Source organism: Marmota marmota, unplaced genomic scaffold, assembly GCF_001458135.2.
Source record: "Marmota marmota marmota unplaced genomic scaffold, marMar, whole genome shotgun sequence".
NCBI classification, from domain to species: Eukaryota; Metazoa; Chordata; class Mammalia; order Rodentia; family Sciuridae; genus Marmota; species Marmota marmota.
In genome coordinates this window covers 1,494,319-1,514,247 of record NW_025999930.1, presented here as the reverse complement: position 1 = coordinate 1,514,247, position 19,929 = coordinate 1,494,319, and the positions used below count along the sequence as shown (strand labels likewise).

General features: G+C 37.2%; 1 protein-coding gene across 1 annotated transcript in view; it reads left to right on the top strand.

Moving 5' to 3' along the window:
- The first annotated feature begins 52 nt into the window (after window positions 1-52).
- LOC107159670 (centromere protein P) overlaps window positions 53-19,929 on the top strand; it is a 227,944-nt gene continuing 208,067 nt past the window's right edge. The window contains exons 1-4 of the mRNA XM_048800516.1: window positions 53-412; window positions 4,510-4,691; window positions 6,334-6,422; window positions 13,507-13,595. Coding sequence (XP_048656473.1) covers window positions 306-412; window positions 4,510-4,691; window positions 6,334-6,422; window positions 13,507-13,595 — 467 coding nt within the window. The 5' untranslated portion in view covers window positions 53-305. The remainder of the gene's footprint in view (window positions 413-4,509; window positions 4,692-6,333; window positions 6,423-13,506; window positions 13,596-19,929) is intronic.

Sequence of the window (19,929 nt, the reverse complement as noted above, 5' to 3'; positions counted from 1 at the left end):
AACCTAGACGTCCGGGTAGTTCCAAGGCTGCTGGCGGGGGTGGGCAGCCGGACGCTTGGCGGATTGGAAGGAACCAACTCGCAAGAGGTCGGGACTGTTTAAAGACAGCCGTGGGGTGGTGGGGAGGGTCCTCAAGACCTGGAGTCTCGTCTGAGCGCGGGGGTGGACTCTCCGGCCCGCGCGGTTACTCGTCACCCTGCCGCCTCCCCTACCCCTCGAGCTCCGCAGTGGTGCGTGCCGGTAGCGCGCGCCGCTTGAAGCTCGGGGCGAGGCGGCCGGGACCCGGCTTGGCAGTTCGGTGCGCCATGGACGCCCAGCGCGCTGAGATGCGCGCCTTGGAGGCGGAGATTGCGGCGCTGCAGCAAGCGTGCAGCGAGCTGCCGGCGCCCTGGGAAGGGACGGCCAGAGACCGGTACGTGGCTCCTGTCCTCTCCCTGGGACTCCCGGGCACTGCCTCAAGGCGAGGCAGAGGACCGCACAGAGCTCTCCGGGCCGCGGTTCCCCGAGGCCCTGACCTGCGGGTTGTAGCTTGGGACATTCCCAAACGTAGACTGGAACCGTCGCCGATTTTGTAATGAAGGTGGCCTAGCGTCTGGAGTACCGCTTACGGGGTTCTCTCTGTGATACGCGCCTTTCAGCCATCCACTGATAGTGGTGAGAAAGTCGTTTCTTGCAAGGTCCCAAAATCTTGCCTTCGGCAGGCAGCAGTTTCAAAGTGGGATTTACTCACTTTGTTTTCGGGACATTTGTTTGTATATGTCACCTAGCTACGGGGATACCTTTTTTTAAATTATTATGAAAATGACATAAAATTTTCTTTGAAACACGGTTTAGGTGAAAAGCTGATACAAGGAAAAGTAGCTGATATCGACTGTAGGGAGAATCTGACAGCCCTCTGACGTAGATGCTATCCTTAACTCAGTTTTAAAGTTAGAGAACCTGAGAATCAGAACTAGCTTGCCAAAGGTCTTAGACAAAGGAGGTGTTAGAACTGAATTGGACCCTAAAATACTAGGAGTCTTCTTGATTGAAGAAGAGAAAAGATCTCTAACAATTATCAGTTATGTATCATCTCATTACTTGAAATCAAACTATCTTCGTTTTTAAAAACAAGACTAATTTGGTATAGGTGCAGAGAGAGGGGTTTCCCTCCTCCCCCTGATCTAAATGGACAAAAGTGCTAGAAAATGTGAAGGAGGATGAGGGGGTCTAAAGAAAATGTTTGGGTTGGGGATGTAGCTTAATGGTAGAATGCTTGCTTAGCATGCAGTGAGGTCCTCAGTTCCATTCTTAGAGCTGGGGGAAGTTTGCATGATGTTCTATGCAGTCATAAAAGTAGAGAAAGCTGTTACTGGTAAAAGGGAAAAAGAAGCCGGGTGCAGTGGCCCAAGCCTGTAATCTCAGCGGCTTGGGAGGCTGAGGCAGGAGGATTGCGAGTTCAAAGCCAGCCTCAGCAAAAGTGAGGTGCTAAGCAATTTAGTGAGTCCCTGTCTCTACAAAATAGGGCTAGGGATGTGACTCAATGGTCGAGTGCCCCTAATCCCTGGTACCAAAAAAACAAACAAAAATGAAGGAAACAGGTGAACAGGGTATGTATATGCTTCTCACAAGAGTAAATGAAATGTCCTTACTATTCCAGGTGTAAACCATAGATTGGAAGCATTAGTATCACTTGGGAGTTTGAGAACTACCTACTAAATCGTAACCTACATTTTAATGAGACATCCTCCTCTTACCTCCCCAATAAGCAAACTCTAAGTTTGAGAAACACTGTATCATATTATGGGGAGGATGATTTCTCCACTGACCACAAGATGTCTTTATTAGTCCAGAATACCATAGTAGATTATTTGTTATGTGGGACTCCTCATTGATCACACTGGAAAAGTCACAAGAGTTCCAGACTCTAGAAGACATTAAATGTCAGTCCAAGGTATTTAGGTTTAATGGGAAATTTTTTTCTCACTATGGTGGAGATGGAAGATTGGGACCTGTGTGAAAGCTACTTTTTAAGTGATTTTAAATGGTTGGATGGGTTGGTGGTAGAAAAGTTGGAGCTAAATTATTCAGTTATAGCATACTGCAGTGATGCAGCCACATCAATGTTTATAGCAGCTCAACTCACAAAAGCCAAGCTATGGAAATAACCTGTCTGTCCTAAAGCAGATGAATGGATAAAGAAAATATGGTATAATATACACAATGGAATATTACTCAAACATAAAGAAGAATGAAATAATGGCATTTGCTGGTAAATGGATGGAACTGGAGAATATTATACTCAGTAAAAATAAGCCAATCCCCCAAAACCAAAGGCCAAATGTTCTCACTGATTTGTGGATGCTAACCCAAAACAAGGGAAATTGGGGTGGGGAATAATAGATATCCATTGGATTAGAAAATAGGGAAATGAGGGGCTGGGGATGTGGCTCAAGTGGTAGTGTGCTCGCCTGGCATGCGCGAGGCGCTGGGTTCGATCCTCAGCATTACATACAAATAAAATAAAGATGTTGTGTCCACCAAAATCTAAAAAAATAAATATTAAAAATCTCTCTCTCTCTCTCTCTCTCTCTCTCTCTCTCAAACAAAAACAAATAAACAAACAAACAAAAAAAAAGGGAAATGAAGGAATGGGAGGGGAAAGGGAATAGGAAAGACAGTAGAATTAATTGGACATAACTTTCCTAGCCTTGTTTTTGAATACATGACCAGGGTAAAACATGTACAACCACAAGATATAGGGATGGGGATATGGCTTAGTGGTTGAGTGTCCTGAGTTCGATCCCTGCTACCCTCCAAAAAAAGAACATAATTCAAACTAATATTATTAGTTGAAATAAACCACTTTGCTTTATAACTAGTTTCTGTCAATGAGAATATACAGCTCCTCTTTTGTGTATATGATAAGAAATATATATATACAAATACACATATGTCATACAATTTATTATTTTAATCATTTTAAGCATATTGGTCAGTAGCATTAAACATGTTCATATTGTTGTGCAACATTACCACTATCAATCTTCAGAACTTTTTCATCATTCCAGTCTGTAACTCTATACCCATTAAATAATTAACTGTTATCCCTCTTTCCCATTGCCAACTGCAAGTTCTTTTTTGAATTCTGTCTATCCTTTAATGTGATTGCTTTGCTCTCTTGAACGTTCTGTGACAGTTGGTGTTCACTTAGCAGAAACTCATCATTTATGTTTGAAGATTGCCTCTGTTTTTTTTATTGGTTTTTTATATTCAAAGTAAATTTTTTTGTCATCAATCCTGATGGAAAATGTGGAAGAATATGTGGTAATCTTTCAGATGTTACAAAATGTACTTATTGATATTTAAAATTAGCAGTAAAACAATATTAAACTTTTTTATAGACCTTATGCAAGTCTTTGATCCTCAGTGTGAATAGAGTTAGATTGTTTCCTATAGACATGGTAGAAGGCCATAAAAGCATTGATTAATGTAGTGGAATTAGAAATAGTAAAGGAAGAAGAGGTTGGAGAGGGAGCAGAAAGGATGACACTATATCCAGAGATAAGGCCAATGAAACATAAACTGCTAAAATATGGAGCCTTATGCATCAGGGGGAATTTGGAAGGAAAGCTTATTCAAGGGGGGAAAATGTGGAATAAGTAAGTAGGTCTACATTGCAGGAAGAAAAGATCTATGGCAAAGGTGTGTTTTAGGAGTTGCTGGCATAGGGGAGCTGAGGTTAATCATTGAGTGTTTCTCTGGAATGAGAAGAATATATAATATTTAAGAAACTAGGGGTAAGAGTATTAGGGTTTTCATTTAATGTTGGTAACAAAAAGCAGAGATAGCAGAAGATCCAAGATATAAATGAAAGTCAGGATAATCATGCCCCAGAATCCAAAAAAGAGATGTTTTGGAATGGCAGAAGTCTATAGTGTAGAATATAGCTGAGTGTTTAGGGGGAAAAAAAGGATGAAAAAAAGTATAATCTAATGCAATTATTAACTCATTCTTTTTTTCAAGGAAAATTAAAGTTACATGTTCTCAGAATGTCTGGTTATAGTTTTATTTGAAGAGATGATGACATTTCTTCTTTGGAGTCTTTACTCCCCTCTGTATTCTTAGATTTCCTGAGATATCTCTTAGTATAAAATGTTTTGTGATATTTGCTTTTTTTTAAAAAAAAATAGCTATTTAATTTTGTTTTTATGAGATGTCTTGGGTATTAGTTTTTTAGGTTGGAAATTCCCAGATGAGAACTGACCTTTCAATTTTGCAAAGTACTTCTGTTTTAGTTTATTTTAAGGTGTTTCTACTATGTACAAATATCCTAGTATAATTTGGTTATTTTTGTTTTTTGTTGAAACTAGAGATTACAGTATTAATGGCCATATTAGTTTTGATAATGCTTTAGTTTTAATGGGAAGTGATTAAGAGAAACAAAATGGGAATGGTTTAAAGAAAATTGGGGTATTAAATGAACCAATTGTTAGTAGTTGTAATAACTTTCTGATATTTACTTTTTAGAAAATCATTTCAAGAAACATACCAATCAGATACTAAGAAATGTGAATCTTCAAAAGATCTAAAAAGTCAGCTTGGACATTTAAAATCAGAACTTTCATTTCTAAGTACACTAACTGGCTTCAATATAAGAAATTATGCCAAGCAGACAGAGGACCTAACAACGACTGAGATGACAGAAAAAGGTGAGCATTATTTTTAGTCTAGAAGTGGTTTTGAAGCTTACCATATTATGATTGGTTATCATAATGTTGAAAAATTCTGAAGATTCACTATTTGAAAATCTAGTTATGATAAACCTGTTTATAGTCTTTTGAATATTCCATTGTGCCCAATACTATTTAAAAGTTGTCTAAGGTAAATATTAAATAATGGAATACAGTCTTTATCATTAAATAACCTTAATAGTTAAGTAATAGTGATATGTGATTAGGGATTGTTAGAACAGCACTATTAATATATGAACATAATAATTCATTACTGATGTGAAACCTGCCTGATCTGTAATGGTTTGCTGCTGTCATTGCCTATGGCCAAATAAATGTTCAGCACCTGAACCTTTTGCCAGAAAGAAGATATCTGTTCCTAATGACAGAGTTTTATTGCTGAAGATCTATAGTGTACTAACAGCTAAGAGGAAGCTAATTCAGCCTTCCAACTGGATGTCAAGAACTTTAGTTGGACAAGAATAACATCCCAAAGCAGAAATCATTTTTGAAAGTGCTTCCTGACTTTTCCACTGAAACAACTTTTAGGACAGGGAAGAGAATCTTGGGCAGCTCACTGCAGGGAGTTTCTGAACTACATATAGAAATGGAGTGATGTAATTTAGATACTGAATTACTTGAAGAGATGGAATACAGGAAGTATAGAGGATGAGGACAGTCTTGTGTAATGATGCATGCCTGTAATCACAGCTACTCGGGAGGCTGAGGCAGGAGGCTCCTGAGTTCAAAGCCAGCCTCAGCAAAAGTGAGGTGCTAAGCAACGCAGTGAGATCCTATCTCTAAATAAAATACAGAATAGGGCTGGGAATGTGGCTCAGTGTTCGAGTGCCCCTGAATTCTCTCCAGTACCTCCCCCACCAAAAAAAAAAAAAAAATGGAGGATGAGGACAGGTCACATGTAAAACTTTCACCAGTATAAAGTCTTGACATAAATTCTTAAGCATGAGTTTTTTTGTTTTGTTTTGTTTTTTGAGAGAGAGAATTTTAATATTTATTTTTTTAGTTTTCGGCAGGCACAACATCTTTGTAAGTGGTGCTGAGGATGGAACCTGGGCCGCACGCATGCCAGGCGAGCGCGCTACCACTTGAGCCACATCCCCAGCCCACAAGTTGTTGTTTTTTTAAAAAAAAATAATTTTTTTTTAGGGAAGCACTCTACCACTGAGCCACAACCCCAGTCCCTAGGCAAGGTTTTAAGAAAGCTGTGGCCTTGCCATGTGCAGTGGCGCACACCTATATTCCCAGCTACTCAGGAGGCTGAAGCTGCAGTCATGTTAAGCTGAATCCATTTAGACAGGAACTAGGTAATGTTAAAAAAAAAAAGAAAAATATGATTGAAACTTATCTAGGGCTATACCACTATGTTTCTGTCTTTTACTTAACCTTTGGTATAATTGAGAACTACAGTGTATAAATTGTCATTAATCCTATTTTGTAAGGATAATCAGTTTGGTGCACATTGTTCAGATTTTTTAATGCAATTATCAACATATACTTTCATACATCTACTCATATGCATCATAGATAATCACATATATGTGATAGGTATGTGATAAAAATTGTTTTTGTCAAATAAAATATTTGTTTTTCTAATTTACAGGTATAAAGAAAGTTCTACAGAGACACAGATTATCAGGAAATTGCCACATGGTTACATTTCAACTTGAATTTCAAATTCTAGAAATTCAGGTAAATTAAGGAGCCTATTGTGATAACAGAGATATTTCTTTATAACAGAAGCAATTCACACAACCCAGCCTCCAGCAATGACTGCAATGAGGAGTCACATTTGTACAATTGTTACTAAGGCAACAGGTGCTTTATCATAGGGTAGGTAGCAAAACGCTTCTGGGCTCCTTGTGTAAGCCCTGAGGTTGTAAGAGTAGTCATACACCAGCCATGTATTATCAGTTACCTATTGCTGAGTAACAGATTTCTCCAATATCTAACATATGGAAACAGCAAAAAAAAAAACACAAACAAACGAACAAAAAAAACTATTTTTTTCATCTTCTTTGAGTCAGGAATTTGGGAGCAGCCTAGTTGGATGATCCACAAATTGTGCTGGATTGCTAAGCCAACACAGGGAAGCAGATATGTTTTGCTAAGATTTAGAAAACAATGAAAAAAGAACGGTAGCGTAGTCTTCTGGACAGGGTCAGGTAGAACGGGCTTAGACACTTTCAAAGGCTGGCTCTAAGAAAAGCGGGATCCAAGCATGATTTTGAGAACTGTCTGAGGCTCAGCACTGCTTTGGTGGTAGAAAAGATTTTCAATCAGTTGTTTTCACTAGCTGGGCTCAAGGGAATGTTTACAAAGAGGAAGAATAGAACAAGGAAGGACAGGCAGGCTACCTACCTCATCAGATCAATACACTGGGTATAGTGTAATTGTCACAGTCAAGTCCTTGGGACAAGTGACCTTTATGTACCCACAGTAAGATGCCAGGATTCCTCATTCTTGTTGTTAGTGTTCCCAGCCACGAAGAGCCCCAAGTTGTACTGTGTGTGTGTGTGTTTGTTTTATATGATGGGAGTCAGTCAGGGAGTTAGGACCCTGCCTCCTTAGGTGTCAGACAACCATTTCCTTACTAAGTCAAAGGACAGGGTCCAGGAATCTGGGCTTGGAAATTTTGCTTCTCTTTGCAGTCAGAGTATCCAATTTCTATCATTGGCCTGGGCAGGCTGAAGACAGGATGGGGATCTAGGCTCCTCATTTGATGACAGAGCTTCCATTTGCACTCACCTACTTATCACCCTGCAGTTACTGCCAAGCTGACTAAGAAAATGCAATGTGGCATTCCCAGGGCTTGTTAGGCAGAATGTGACACATAATTCAGCATTTTCTTATATCATGCATGGATGGTGAGTGGCCTTCAGTGGCCTACAGTGTTCCCAATTATCACCAGGCCTTGGGGCTTTCCAGGGTCACCAAGGTGATATCAGTGTTTTGCTTGACTACAGAGATTATCTGTTGAAGGCTGAAATGGAGCATGAACCCAAATGATTGGCATCAATTGGGTTGTACCACTTGTTAGGACCCCAGTCTTTTCCTTTGGGTGACCTGGGGATTCCTGAATGTTTTTGCATTGTTGATGATTTTATAGTCTGACCAACTGCATTTTTCCCCCCCCAGTGCTGGGACTTGAACCTAGGACTTTGCACATGGTAGGCAAAGAACTACTGCTGAAATACATCCCTACCACTTTTAGGGTTTTTGCTTTGTTTTTAATTTTGAGACAGGATATCACTGAATTCCCCAGGCTGCCCTAGGACTTGGAGTCCTCTGCCTCAGCCTCCTAAGTAGCTAGGCTTATAGGCATGAACTACCATACTCAGCTCAATTGCATCTTCTTTTTTTTTTTTTTGTGGCTAATGAGATTCTGACCTTAGAGTGGCAATACACCAGTTGTTCTCCTGCATGCTGTTATCCATGAATGGGCTAGACCCAGAACCTATAGCAGATTGGTGGAGTTATAAACCTGATATTCAGTTCCCTTTCTGATAACTACTATATTCTAATATATATATATATATATATATTTTTTTTTTTTTCCACGAGAACAACTCAGGGACATTCTAGCAGCTTTGGGAGTCTTGCAGGCTTTTTCTAATATAGGTGTTCATTTGTTTCACAGTTGCTTCTTGGATTATCTGGAGAGAAGTAAGACTGTGGGCAAAATTAGTCTTGTCCTAGGATGGTGTGTCCACAAATCCAACTGAAAAGATCAAGACTGTTCTGTAGTAATGTTTTGAACAACCAACAATAAAAAATTAAAAAAAAAAAAAAAAAAGACTNTACTAAAAGTACATAATGTAACTTTTTTTTTTAAGAGAGAGAGAGGGAGAATTTTTAATATTTATTTTTTAGTTTTCGGCGGACACAACATCTTTGTATGTGGTGCTGAGGATCGAACCCGAGCCGCACGCATGCCAGGCGAGCGCGCTACTGCTTGAGCCACATCCCCAGCCCTTAACTTTGTTTATTTTTTATTATTATTTTTTGTTTGTTGTTTGGTTTTATTGGTACGGGGGATTGAACCCAAGGACACTCTACAATTGAGCTAAATCCCCAGCCCTTTTTATTTTTTGAGACAGGGCTATGTTAAATTGCTGAGGGTCTCCCTAAGTTGCTGAGGCTAGCCTTGAAGTTGCAATACTCCTGTCTTAAGCTTCCTGAGCTGTTGGGATTACAGGTGTGCACCACTGCACCCTGTTTAATTTCAATTTCTTTAAATTGCTTACTTTTGTTACATTAAGACAATGAAAAGTTGGGACAAGGAAGAAGAATAAATTTTGGGGACAACTAGCAGTTTCTGACCTATATTCTTTAAAGGATACAGGGGGGAAAAATCTGAGAGGAAGTGTTGATACTATTTGAAAGAATTTGCTGAATCTATAAAGAAACATGAATTCTTGTTCACATTTTAAAGTATGGGGTTTTGGGACTGCTTGATTTTTTTTACTACTAGAAAAAGCATACTCTCCTTGGTTGTATTAAGAGCACTCATTTCTCTCTGAACCTTTTTAATTTTATGATTCTTCTTGAAGATTTGACTGGTAAAATGTTGGAAGCAGTTATAGACAGCTGTGGAATCAGCAGGGCTTTAGGAATCAGTTGTGTAGGAGTCACCAAGAGTCCTTGTTTAGAAAGGAAAGGAACAAAAGGCTTTTTTGTTTGTTGCTCAGAATGCTAATGTGGTGATGATGTTAGTTTTTTTTGTTTGTTGGTTGGTTGCTTGGTTGTACTGGGAATTGAACCCATCAGTGCTCTCCTACTAAGCTATATCCTTTTTTTGGGACAGAGTCTCACTAAGTTGTGTAGGCTGTCCTTGAACTTGCAATACTTCTGTCTCAGCCTCCCAAGAAGCTGGGATTATAGGTGTGTACCACTGTGCCTGACCAAGAATTGTTAAAGTTTTTACTATTTAATGGTAAATGCTACCGTATGCTAGGCCTATTCCTATTCCTTTTAGAAATATATCTCTAATAGAATTGCTCAAAGAAAATGCACGTGTATGGGGCTGGGGCTGGGGCTCAGCAGTAGCACACTTGCCTGGCATGTATGAGGCTCTGGGCTCGATTCTTAGCACCACATATAAATAAATAAATAAATAAAATAAAGGTCTATCAACAAATAAAAAAAATAAAAGAAAATGTACGTGTAATTTCTAATAATAGTGTTGATTTGCCTTCTAAAATGATTTTGCCGTTTATTGAGCACATTTTTACTGTTAAGACTGACCAAAATAAATAAATAAACCTTGTGTTCTTATTTTTTAAAATCAAACGTTCCACTAGAGGGAGATGTTTAGCTCTCAGAACATTAAAGAGTAAATAATAACTCTTTTTTCATAATATTATAAATATTTTTCCAGAATAGAAATCTTATTAATATACAATTCCCATAAAAACCTAAAATCATATAAATTGAATATGTTAGAACCAAAAGCAACCTCATAGATTTTCTAGGTCAACCTCCTTACTTTATAGGGAAATCTATGCAGAGTATAGATTGTCTGTTGGCAAAGCTATTATTGTCAAAGGTAGTTGGAATATAGAACTCTGTTCCTCTGATTTACTGTCTGGTGTTATCAGGGCTATAATTTTTTTTTTAATTATTAGAAATTTTCTTAATATAGGGCAGAACACCAGGAGAAAATCACATTGGAAAAGGACCCAAACAGTAATATTTCATAACTTATTTTCATAAGGAGAGATTTCTATAGGTTCTAAACTATGTTAATGGTTTTGTACTGACATAACATATTCCTTTGCTTTAAAAAGAATAAACACATGTTTTCAACCAACTAAATCTTTCTGTCTATATTATTTGCTGGACAAAAACTATTTGGGGGATCAGAATCCCATACTGGTAAGCATTTTTTTTTTTTTAAATTTTTGTTGTTGGTTGTTCAAAACATTACATAGTTCTTGATATATCATATTTCACACTTTGATTCAAGTGGGTTATGAACTCCCATTTTTACCCCGTATACAGATTGCAGAATCACATCAGTTACACATCCATTGATTTACATATTGCCATACTAGTGTCTGTTGTATTCTGCTGCCTTTCCTATCTTCTACTATCCCCCCTCCCCTCCCCTCTTCTCTCTCTACCCCCTCTACTGTAATTCATTTCTCCCCCTTGTATTTTTTTTCCCTTTCCCCTCACTTCCTCTTGTATGTAATTTTGTATAACCCTGAGGGTCTCCTTCCATTTCCATAGGGCTATAATTTTTATGAGGAGTTGGAAGATCATGAAAATTAACATGCCTCCCACAGACCATGTAGCATAATAAGTGAGATGTTTAGGAGTTTGTACAAAAAGTAGCAAATTATGTATGTTTGCATAACTTGTCTCCCTGAAACCCAATAAAATGAACAAAATGATTTAAAAAGGGACGTTTTTAAGCAAATAGAATATATTCTCATTATCATAGGCTCTAAAGAAAATCTGTTTCTTGTTATGATATTTGAACCTAAACACTGAAATCTCAATACAGAGTGCTTTTGAGAGGCATCGGTATTTTGCAAAAGTTTGTGAGACCATTTTCTTTAAGATCTCCACCCACAATTCTTAAGTTGTGGAGAAGAATGAGAAATGTGGACTTAAATAGTAGAAAAGAACCCAGTAGAAAAAAGAAGCTGCTGAGATTCACGTAGAAGGTTTGAGGTTAGTATGTTTATAAGGTCCTGGCCCTTGTTTACCAACTGGGGAGAAAACCTGGTACCACAGGCAGGAAAATGATGGAAAAACAATATTTTGAAGTTAGCTTTCCAGTGGTTGAACAGAGTCTGCAAACTACCAAAGGAGGAAAATAAATAGAAGGCCAGTAATCCCAGACTTTGTGTTGACAGGATGACTTTCTTGTCCTACCATGCACCCTGCATACTTGAAGTAAGACATGCCTCTGAGATTTTTGTCTTCCTTGCTTTCTTTTATTTATTTATTTGGTAACAGCTCTACTGAGATGTAATTTCATATCATATAACTTTAAAGTGTACAGTTCAGTAGTGTTTATTACACCAGAGTTGTACAACCACTCCTACAATTAATTTTAGGAAATTTTCGTCTGTTTGAAAAGAAGCCCCGTATGCTTTAACTACCATCTTTCAATATCCCTGGATTCTTTCAGCCCTAAGCAGTTGCTAATCTGTTTTTTTCTCTATGGATTTCTTTATATTTTGGACATTTCATGTAAATGGTCATTTACTGACTTCTTTCATTTAGCATGTTTTCAAGATTCATTCATGTTGTAGCACATGTGAGTACCCTTTTTGGGTTGAATAATATTCCATTGTGTGTATATACCACACTTTATCTATTCCTTCAGTTGATAGAAATGGTTATTTTCATTTTTTTGGTTATGAATAACGTTGTTATAAACACTCATGTATTTGTGAACATGTTTTTTTTGCTTTATATATAAGAGTGAAATTACTACAACAAATGGCACTAATGATGTTGAACATCTTTCAATGCTTATAGGCCACTTGTATATCATCTTTGGAAAAATGTCTTTGCAGATCCTTTGAATAATTTTTAATTTTTTTTTAAATGAGTGGTGAGAAAGCCTCAGGAATTTGTTTTGATTAGGTATGATGGTAGATGTCACAGACAGCTGCTCCCAGCAATTCCCACTATACCCTCAAGCAGATGAAAAAACTATATGAAGATTAGATATCATCAATATCCATTCTCTGACAGCTCAGAATATTAAGGAGACATGTCAGAGTTTCCTAAAACGCACTCTAGTTTTAGGAAATAACAGAAATTTCTAGATTGACTTTCATTAACAACAAATAGGAGCCACAGACATCAAAGTACAAGATGATATGGTGTTCTTTCATTGTCCTATTGGACAAAGCAACCTAAAATAAAATCAGGGCAAAATAATGCCAGGAAAAGAAAGGAAATTAATAAGAAAATGGAAACATTTACTTGAGTTTGCATATCAAAATAACAGTTTGTGTAACAGTCTTCATCATCAGGTATAGAATTGTTTCTGGCTTTTTGTAGCATTATTAGGAATATCTTTGTTCATAAATCTGTTTTCATTTCTTATTACCAGAGTATAGACTCTTAGAATTCAAATTAAGAGAAAATGAATATTTCAGGTTATTCATTGTCAAAATGATTTCTAGAAGGGTTATACCAATTTATATTCCCACTGCCAGCTTTGAGTGTATATTTACCAGCAGTAATATTTTTTTAGTCTTTGCTGATTCGTTAAAATGTTTGTTTTTAATTTACATTTATCTTACTGTTGAGGTAAAACACTTTTTTATAGGTTAATTTTTTTTTTCACCGCTGAACTTTTAGTTCATGTTCTATGCCTTTTTCTTTTCAGTTTTGTCTCTTTGTCATATTTATTGTGAATGTTTTCCTCAGTTTAATACTTCTTTTTTATTTTATTTTTACTTAGATACTGGGTTTTTATGTAATCCTATTTGCTTTTTTCCCTCCCTATTGTTTGCTTAGGAAGTTTTTCCTGACTCAGTAATTTGTTAAATGTTCACATTTCCTCCCAGTATTTTGTGATTTTAATGTTGAATTTAAGGAAATAATTCATTTGGAGTTCATTTTAGTTTTTGGTGTGGAGTGGGATCTGATCTTATTGTTTCAATGAATAACCAGTACTTTGATTATCGTTTTTTCATTATGCTTTCCTATTATTTGAAGATACTTCATTTTGCATAACTTAAAAAGTGTTTTAATAAGAAAATGGATAAATGATGTATAAATTTTCTTTTTTTTTAAATTTTAGACTAAGGAGAATTTATCTTCTGTCATTACTGAGCTCAACATAATAATGGAACCCACAGAATATTTAGAATTAAGTGAATTTGTATCTAGGTAAGCTATTTTACGGACTTATTTTATGAGCTATTTTTACTCTGCAGTTTTAAACTTATACTTTTCTTAGTAAATGTATGTTCTCCAAAAGCATAACACCATTACTAGGGCATATACTCAAACACTTATTACCTCTATGAATCTCTATTTATTGTATGTTCACTATGCTGGGCATTAAAATTAAAATATGGACAAAAATAGACATAATCCTTGATCTTCATGGAATTTGCAACCATAAGATGTTCTATATTAACTGAATAATTGTAGAAATAAATGTGAAATTATGGCTATGTGGCATGCTAGAAAGAGAGCTGCATAGACTGTTGAAGTACATTAGGACTTTGACTTGTCAGGGAAAACGTGGAATGATTTCCCGAAGCTTGAGTTGACAACTGAAAAATGAATGGGCCTTAACTAACCAAGAGGTCCTAGACAGACGGGTAGAAGGAAAACCAGGAATGTGTTGTGTCATGTAGAGCTCACATGACCTTTTTTCCAGACCATGCTTCAAAAGTAGCATCTGGTCTTGTGCAAATTATAAAAGGAAGAATACTAGAATATCTGTCACCCTGTAGTAATGGGTATGTTGTGGTTACTTAATAAATATTTGACTTCAGACTTTTGGGTAATTCTTCTAAACTGTGATCTCACTTTGTGGAGTGTGACTGGTATTTTAGAAAAAGTGCTGAACACAGGTCAGAAGACCTGGACTTTAGTCCAGACTTTGTATATGATATTGTATAAGTTGCTTCTCCTTTTTGGAGTTTGTTTCTTCTTTGTCACCCTGTTATGCAGTTTAATTATTTATTTTTTTGTGTGTCATCATACATGTACTTAGAGTAATAATATCCATCTCATTCCACCATCTTTTTTCCCGCATGCCCCCTCCCTTCAAATAGTGTATTCTTTTTTGTTTGTTTTTTGTGGTACTAGGGATTGAGCCTAGGGATGCTGTGGCAATGAGCTGAACCCTCAGTCCTTTTTATATTTTGAGACAGAGTCTTGCTAAGTGTCTCAGGCTGGCCTTGAATTTGTAATCATCCTGCCTCAGTTTCTTCAGTTGTTGGGATTACAGGTGTTAATTACTTTTTTTTATTTTTTTAAATTAGAGCATGGTAGCTATACATAGTAGTTGGGTTCATTTTAACAAATTTGTGCATTCATGGAATTCAGTTTTAGTTAATGTTCCCCCACCACTCCTTCCCTCATTCTCCTTTCTCTACAGATCTTCCTTTCACTCAATTTAGAAAAAAAAAATTTTTTTATTTGTCAATGGACTTTATTTTGTTTGTTTATATGTGGTGCTGAGAATCAAGTCCAGTGCCTTACACATGCTAGGCAACCACTCTACCACTGAGCCACAATTCCAGCCCATCACTCAATTGTTTTTAAATACTGTATTTTTAAAGTTGAATTTACTTTTAGTTTTCCATTATAGACTTGTAGTTTTCAGACAAAAGATCAATATCTTTAATTTTTTGGAAAATTCTTAGTCATTATTTCATTAACTCTTGCCTCTACCCTGATTATCCCTTATCCCAATCTGCCTTCACATCAAACACTAAGCATTGCTTGTATAAAACAACAATATGAGCCAGGTGTGGTAGCACCTGGCCTGTAATCTCAGCTATTTTGTTAAGGCAGGTAGATCATAAGTGTGAGGCCAGCATGGGCAACTTAGTGAGACCCTGATTGAAATAAAAAATAAAAAGAGCTGCAAATGTAGCTCAGTGGTAGAGCACTTGCCTTATTTGCATTATGTGTTTAGAGATTGCCTTCAAATCTTTCCCTTCATTTTGCTTTTCCACAGTTTGTGTTGTCTAGAACGTTTTTGTTTAAGAGTCTGGACTATGTGTCTTCAAATGTTAGTTTTGCGGTCTTTATTCTTCTGCAACTCTTAATTATATATATGCTAGAATATTTGATATATTGTCTCACAATGTTTGGATGCTGTGTTCTATTTCTTTTTCTCTTTGTGTTTCAGTTTGGGTAATCTGTTTTTTTTGAAATGAGGTTCACTGTGTTGGGCTCTGCTCCAACTCATGATCCTCTAGCCTCAGCCTTCTGAGCAGCTGGGTTTATAGACATGTGCCATGGTGCCCCAGTTTAGATAACTTCCGCGAGCATACCTACAAATTAAAAGGTTCTTTTCTCCATAAAGTACAGTATGTCAGTCCCTTGAAGGAATTCTTCATCTCTTGCAATTTTTTTATTGCTTATGTTTTCATTTGATTCTTAATTTTATTTCTTTCTCTTTGTTGAAATTCTCCATTTGTACCGGGTGTGGTGGTATACGCCTGTAATCTCAGCAGCTCTTGAGGCTGAGGCCAGTGGATAGCAAATTCAAAGCCAGCCTCAGCAATTTAATGCGGCCTCAAGCAACTTAGTAAGAACCTGTCTCAAAATAAAAAAAAAGGCTGAGGATGTGGCCTAGTAGTTAAGCATCCCGGGTTCAATTTCAAGTACCCCTTCGCCCCCCCCAAAAATCTGTTTGTGTATGATATATACGTTTTCCACTAGATCCTTTAACATATGAATCATAGTTATTTTTAAGTCCCTGTCTAACAATACCAGCCTTTGAGTCATCTTTGAGTCTGGTTTTGCTGATTAGTTTACAATGGGTTGGATCTTTTCTTGAATTTTTGTGTCTCACTTTTTTTTTTTTTAGTTTGGCACAATACCTTTATTTTGTTTTTATTTATTTTTATGTAGTGCTGAGGATTGAATCCAGGGCCTCGCATGTGCTAGCAAGCACTGTACCGCTAAGCCACACCCCAGCCCACGATTTTTGATTGAATGGCAAACATTGTGGAAAAACAGACTTAAGCAAATAGTATTCTTCATGCCCTTTATCAGTAGTTCATCTTGATTTGGGAATTTTTCTTCCTTTTTTTTTTTTTTTTTTTTTGGCTGTACTTGGGATTGAACCCAGGGGTACTTTTGAGACAAATTGCTAAATTCCCAGACTGGCTTCGAATTTTCAATCCTCTTGCCTTAGCCTTCCAAGTCACTAGGATTATGGGCATGTGCCACCACACCCAGCTGGATTTGGAATTCTTGTTGCTTTCATTCCCTTCAGGCACCATATCTTCTAATTCTTCCAGCAGTGGGCTGCGGTTACCTATGCTTAGAACAGTGCCTTAGAAGCTGGAGGGTTTTCCTCAGTGTTTCAGTTCTGCTCCCAGCCATCAGTCGTCTCTACACATCAGCACCTGGGAGGGCAATCTTTCCCCAGCAGTGGATTGTTGGTGTTTGTTACTTAGTGCTAGGCTTGTGGTTGGAATAAGAGGTGTTCTACCTTTCTATGGTCCATCCTCAGTATTGGATAGGTCCCTGAAGCTTGTGCCTCAGTGGTAGGGCGTTGTCAGCATTCCTGCTCTTCCTCTCCAGTGCAGCTAGACTTGCCCTTTGTCTGTCTGTTTGGTCTTGAGTGGGAGGGAGTTTCTTTTCCCTCCTCCAGTGGTAGCAGACCTTTGCTTGGAGTTCGTGTAGGATCCTGGGCCCAGTGGGTATCTTGTACCTCCTGTGGAACAGAGGGTTTTCCACTCTCCCTCCTTCAGAAGCAGTGAATCTTTGTCTTAGCAGGGATGTTCTTCTATTGCTTTGTTGTGTCTTTTTCAGTGGCTTAAGGGTTTTGCTCTGACAAGAGTAGAGTTCAGGCTTCATTGCTGTACCCCATCAGCAGCTGATCACTTTTTTTGTTCCTGTGCCACTGAGCAGAATTCTCTCTGAATTCCTGCCATGATCCCAGTCTTCCTTTGTGTTTGGGTTTCTCATCTGTTTCAGGTTGATACCATTCGACATTTTACTCATTTGTATGATGGCTCTTTCCTCCATGCTTAACCAAAGGTGAACTATTCATGTGTCCTGACTCTTCATTGAGGAAGAAATGTTTTAATTTATTTAGTTGCCTTGTGACTTCCAAGTTCATGATGGCTCAAAAAAGGATCTGATCCTATAAGTTTTTCAGATTTTGTTCTTAGGCTGAGAATGACCTTGTGGCATTTAACATTGAAAGCAGAACTCTTCTTATTTTTCTCTTGATTCTTACTCTAGAAGTTGGAATGGATGCTCATCCTTCTTTTCTCTTGCATCTCCTTCTTTTTCTTTTTTTTTTTAAATATTTATTTATTTTTTAGTTTTCGGCGGACACAACATCTTTGTTTGTATGTGGTGCTGAGGATCGAACCCGGGCCACACGTATGCCAGGCGAGCACGCTACCGCTTGAGCCACATTCCGTCCCGCATCTCCTTATTTTTCTCCCTTATGTTTTCCTCTTTATGCCTTTGTGTTTATTCCTCAAATCTATACTTCAGTAATTTTTCTTCATTTTGTGACTAAACCCCATTCATTGAATTTTCAGTTTCATTGGCAGTACCTCTCATTTGTATGTGTTCCATGTGTCTTCTTCAAAAATTTTCATTATAAATTTTTTTTTTATTAAAAATAATCTTTTTTTTTTCTTTTCCATGTAATTTTTCTAGATTATTTCTTTCAGTGTGTAGTCCAGTAAAGGATAATTGTTTCTTCAATTTTTGTCTAATCTGCTATTAAACACATCCATTGAGCTTTCAGCTTCATTATAGTGCTGACTGTTTCTCAAGAGTTCTCTATGTGGCATCTTTCCTAATTTGCCTTTTTATTTAAATTAACTTAAAACAAAATTGACTTTTTTTGTTGTTATGTAGGTCTTACCAGTTTCCATACATAGATTCGTGAAACTACCATCATATCAAATCAGCAATTCATCATGCCCTCTGTAGATGTGACCCTTGTTAGAAATAGTGAGGTGCCACAGAATTGAGCATGTGCTTAGAAGTGGGTTGGAAAGGCAAAACTTGACTTCTGCCAGAAGGGCACATTTCCAAACCTGGCTAGCAAGCGCATCTTGGCAGCAGGCAGTCCACCTGCTTTTGTCCCTGTGCAGCACTGCCTTTTGCCCTGATAGGAGTTAGCTAATTTTAAAACTGGTGTGGGAAAAGGGAAGGGCTAAAATCAAAACGGCTACGATTGGATCCAGTTAAGGCTAAAGACTAAAAAAAGTGGATGTGTAACCGATGTGAATCTGCAATATGTATATAGGGTAAAAATGGGAGTTCATAATCCACTTGAATCAAATGTATGAAATATGATATGTCAAGAACTTTGTAATGTTTTGAACAACTAATAATAATAATAAAAAAAAAAAGGCTAAAGACTATATTCTGAAGATGAACCACTGAACTTTCTATTTCTCACACCCCACTCCTGTGCTCTGGCAACTATCATTCTGTTCCCATTTGCAGAGTTTTACCTTGTCCATATAATATGAAACCACACAGAATGTATGCTTTTGAAACTTGCTTATTTTATTCAGGATAATGCCTTAGAAATTCCATTGTATGGGTATAATACAATAGTTTATTTATTCTTTTTACCCATCCAAGAACATTTGTATTATTTCCCATTTTTTGCTATTATGAAATAGGACTATTCAGATCAGTCCTTTTGTTTGTGCCAGCCAGTAGCCAGTCTGGTTTTGGGTGGTGGTCTGTCAGATAGCTAAGTTCTCAAAGTTTATGATGTATTATTTAGGGTCACATACATGTATGTGCAATGTAGAGGTAAGCCAGTGGTTCATATATATCTTTATGAGATTTCTCTTTATGTTCTTTATTTCTTCAATCCACCAACATCTTTTCAGGCCCTTTATGACTTCCCTTCTTAATCCTTTAGCCAACAACCTGGGGTTAAGCTTTTCTCCTTTTCTATGCACTTTCTTTGTTAATTTCCATGTCCAGGGCTATCTGGTAGGGGGAGAGAAGGAAAAAAAAAAAAAAAACAACGTGAGGATTCATTTCACAGAGGACTGCAGATGACAGGCTTTCCCTTCAGAGTTTCAGTTGTCTGCATAGGTACCATAAAGGTGTGCTGCCATGACCACCGTTTGAGTGATGGTGAGAGGTAGGTTCAGTTTCGAACTTACTCTCCTACCCAGTCTGCCTGCTATTGTCTACAGTGGGCTTTCAACTGTTCCTTTATTCTGCTCCCAAGGCTCAGGATTTTCCCAGCACTTCAGCTAGGAAAATTTTTAGTATAAATAATTTCTATCATTTCTTTCCCTGTTAGCTTTTTATTTTTAAATACAATTATAACTTAAATTGTTCTATTAGTTTACATTCCTGAGGCACTGATCTTTCTATTTGTTGTGTTTGCTAATTCTTGTTTATTAATTTCTCATTTCCTCATAAGTTTCATATATATATATTCATATATATATATGTGTATATATATATATGTATATATATATATATGTGTATATATATATATATATATATATATATATATATATAT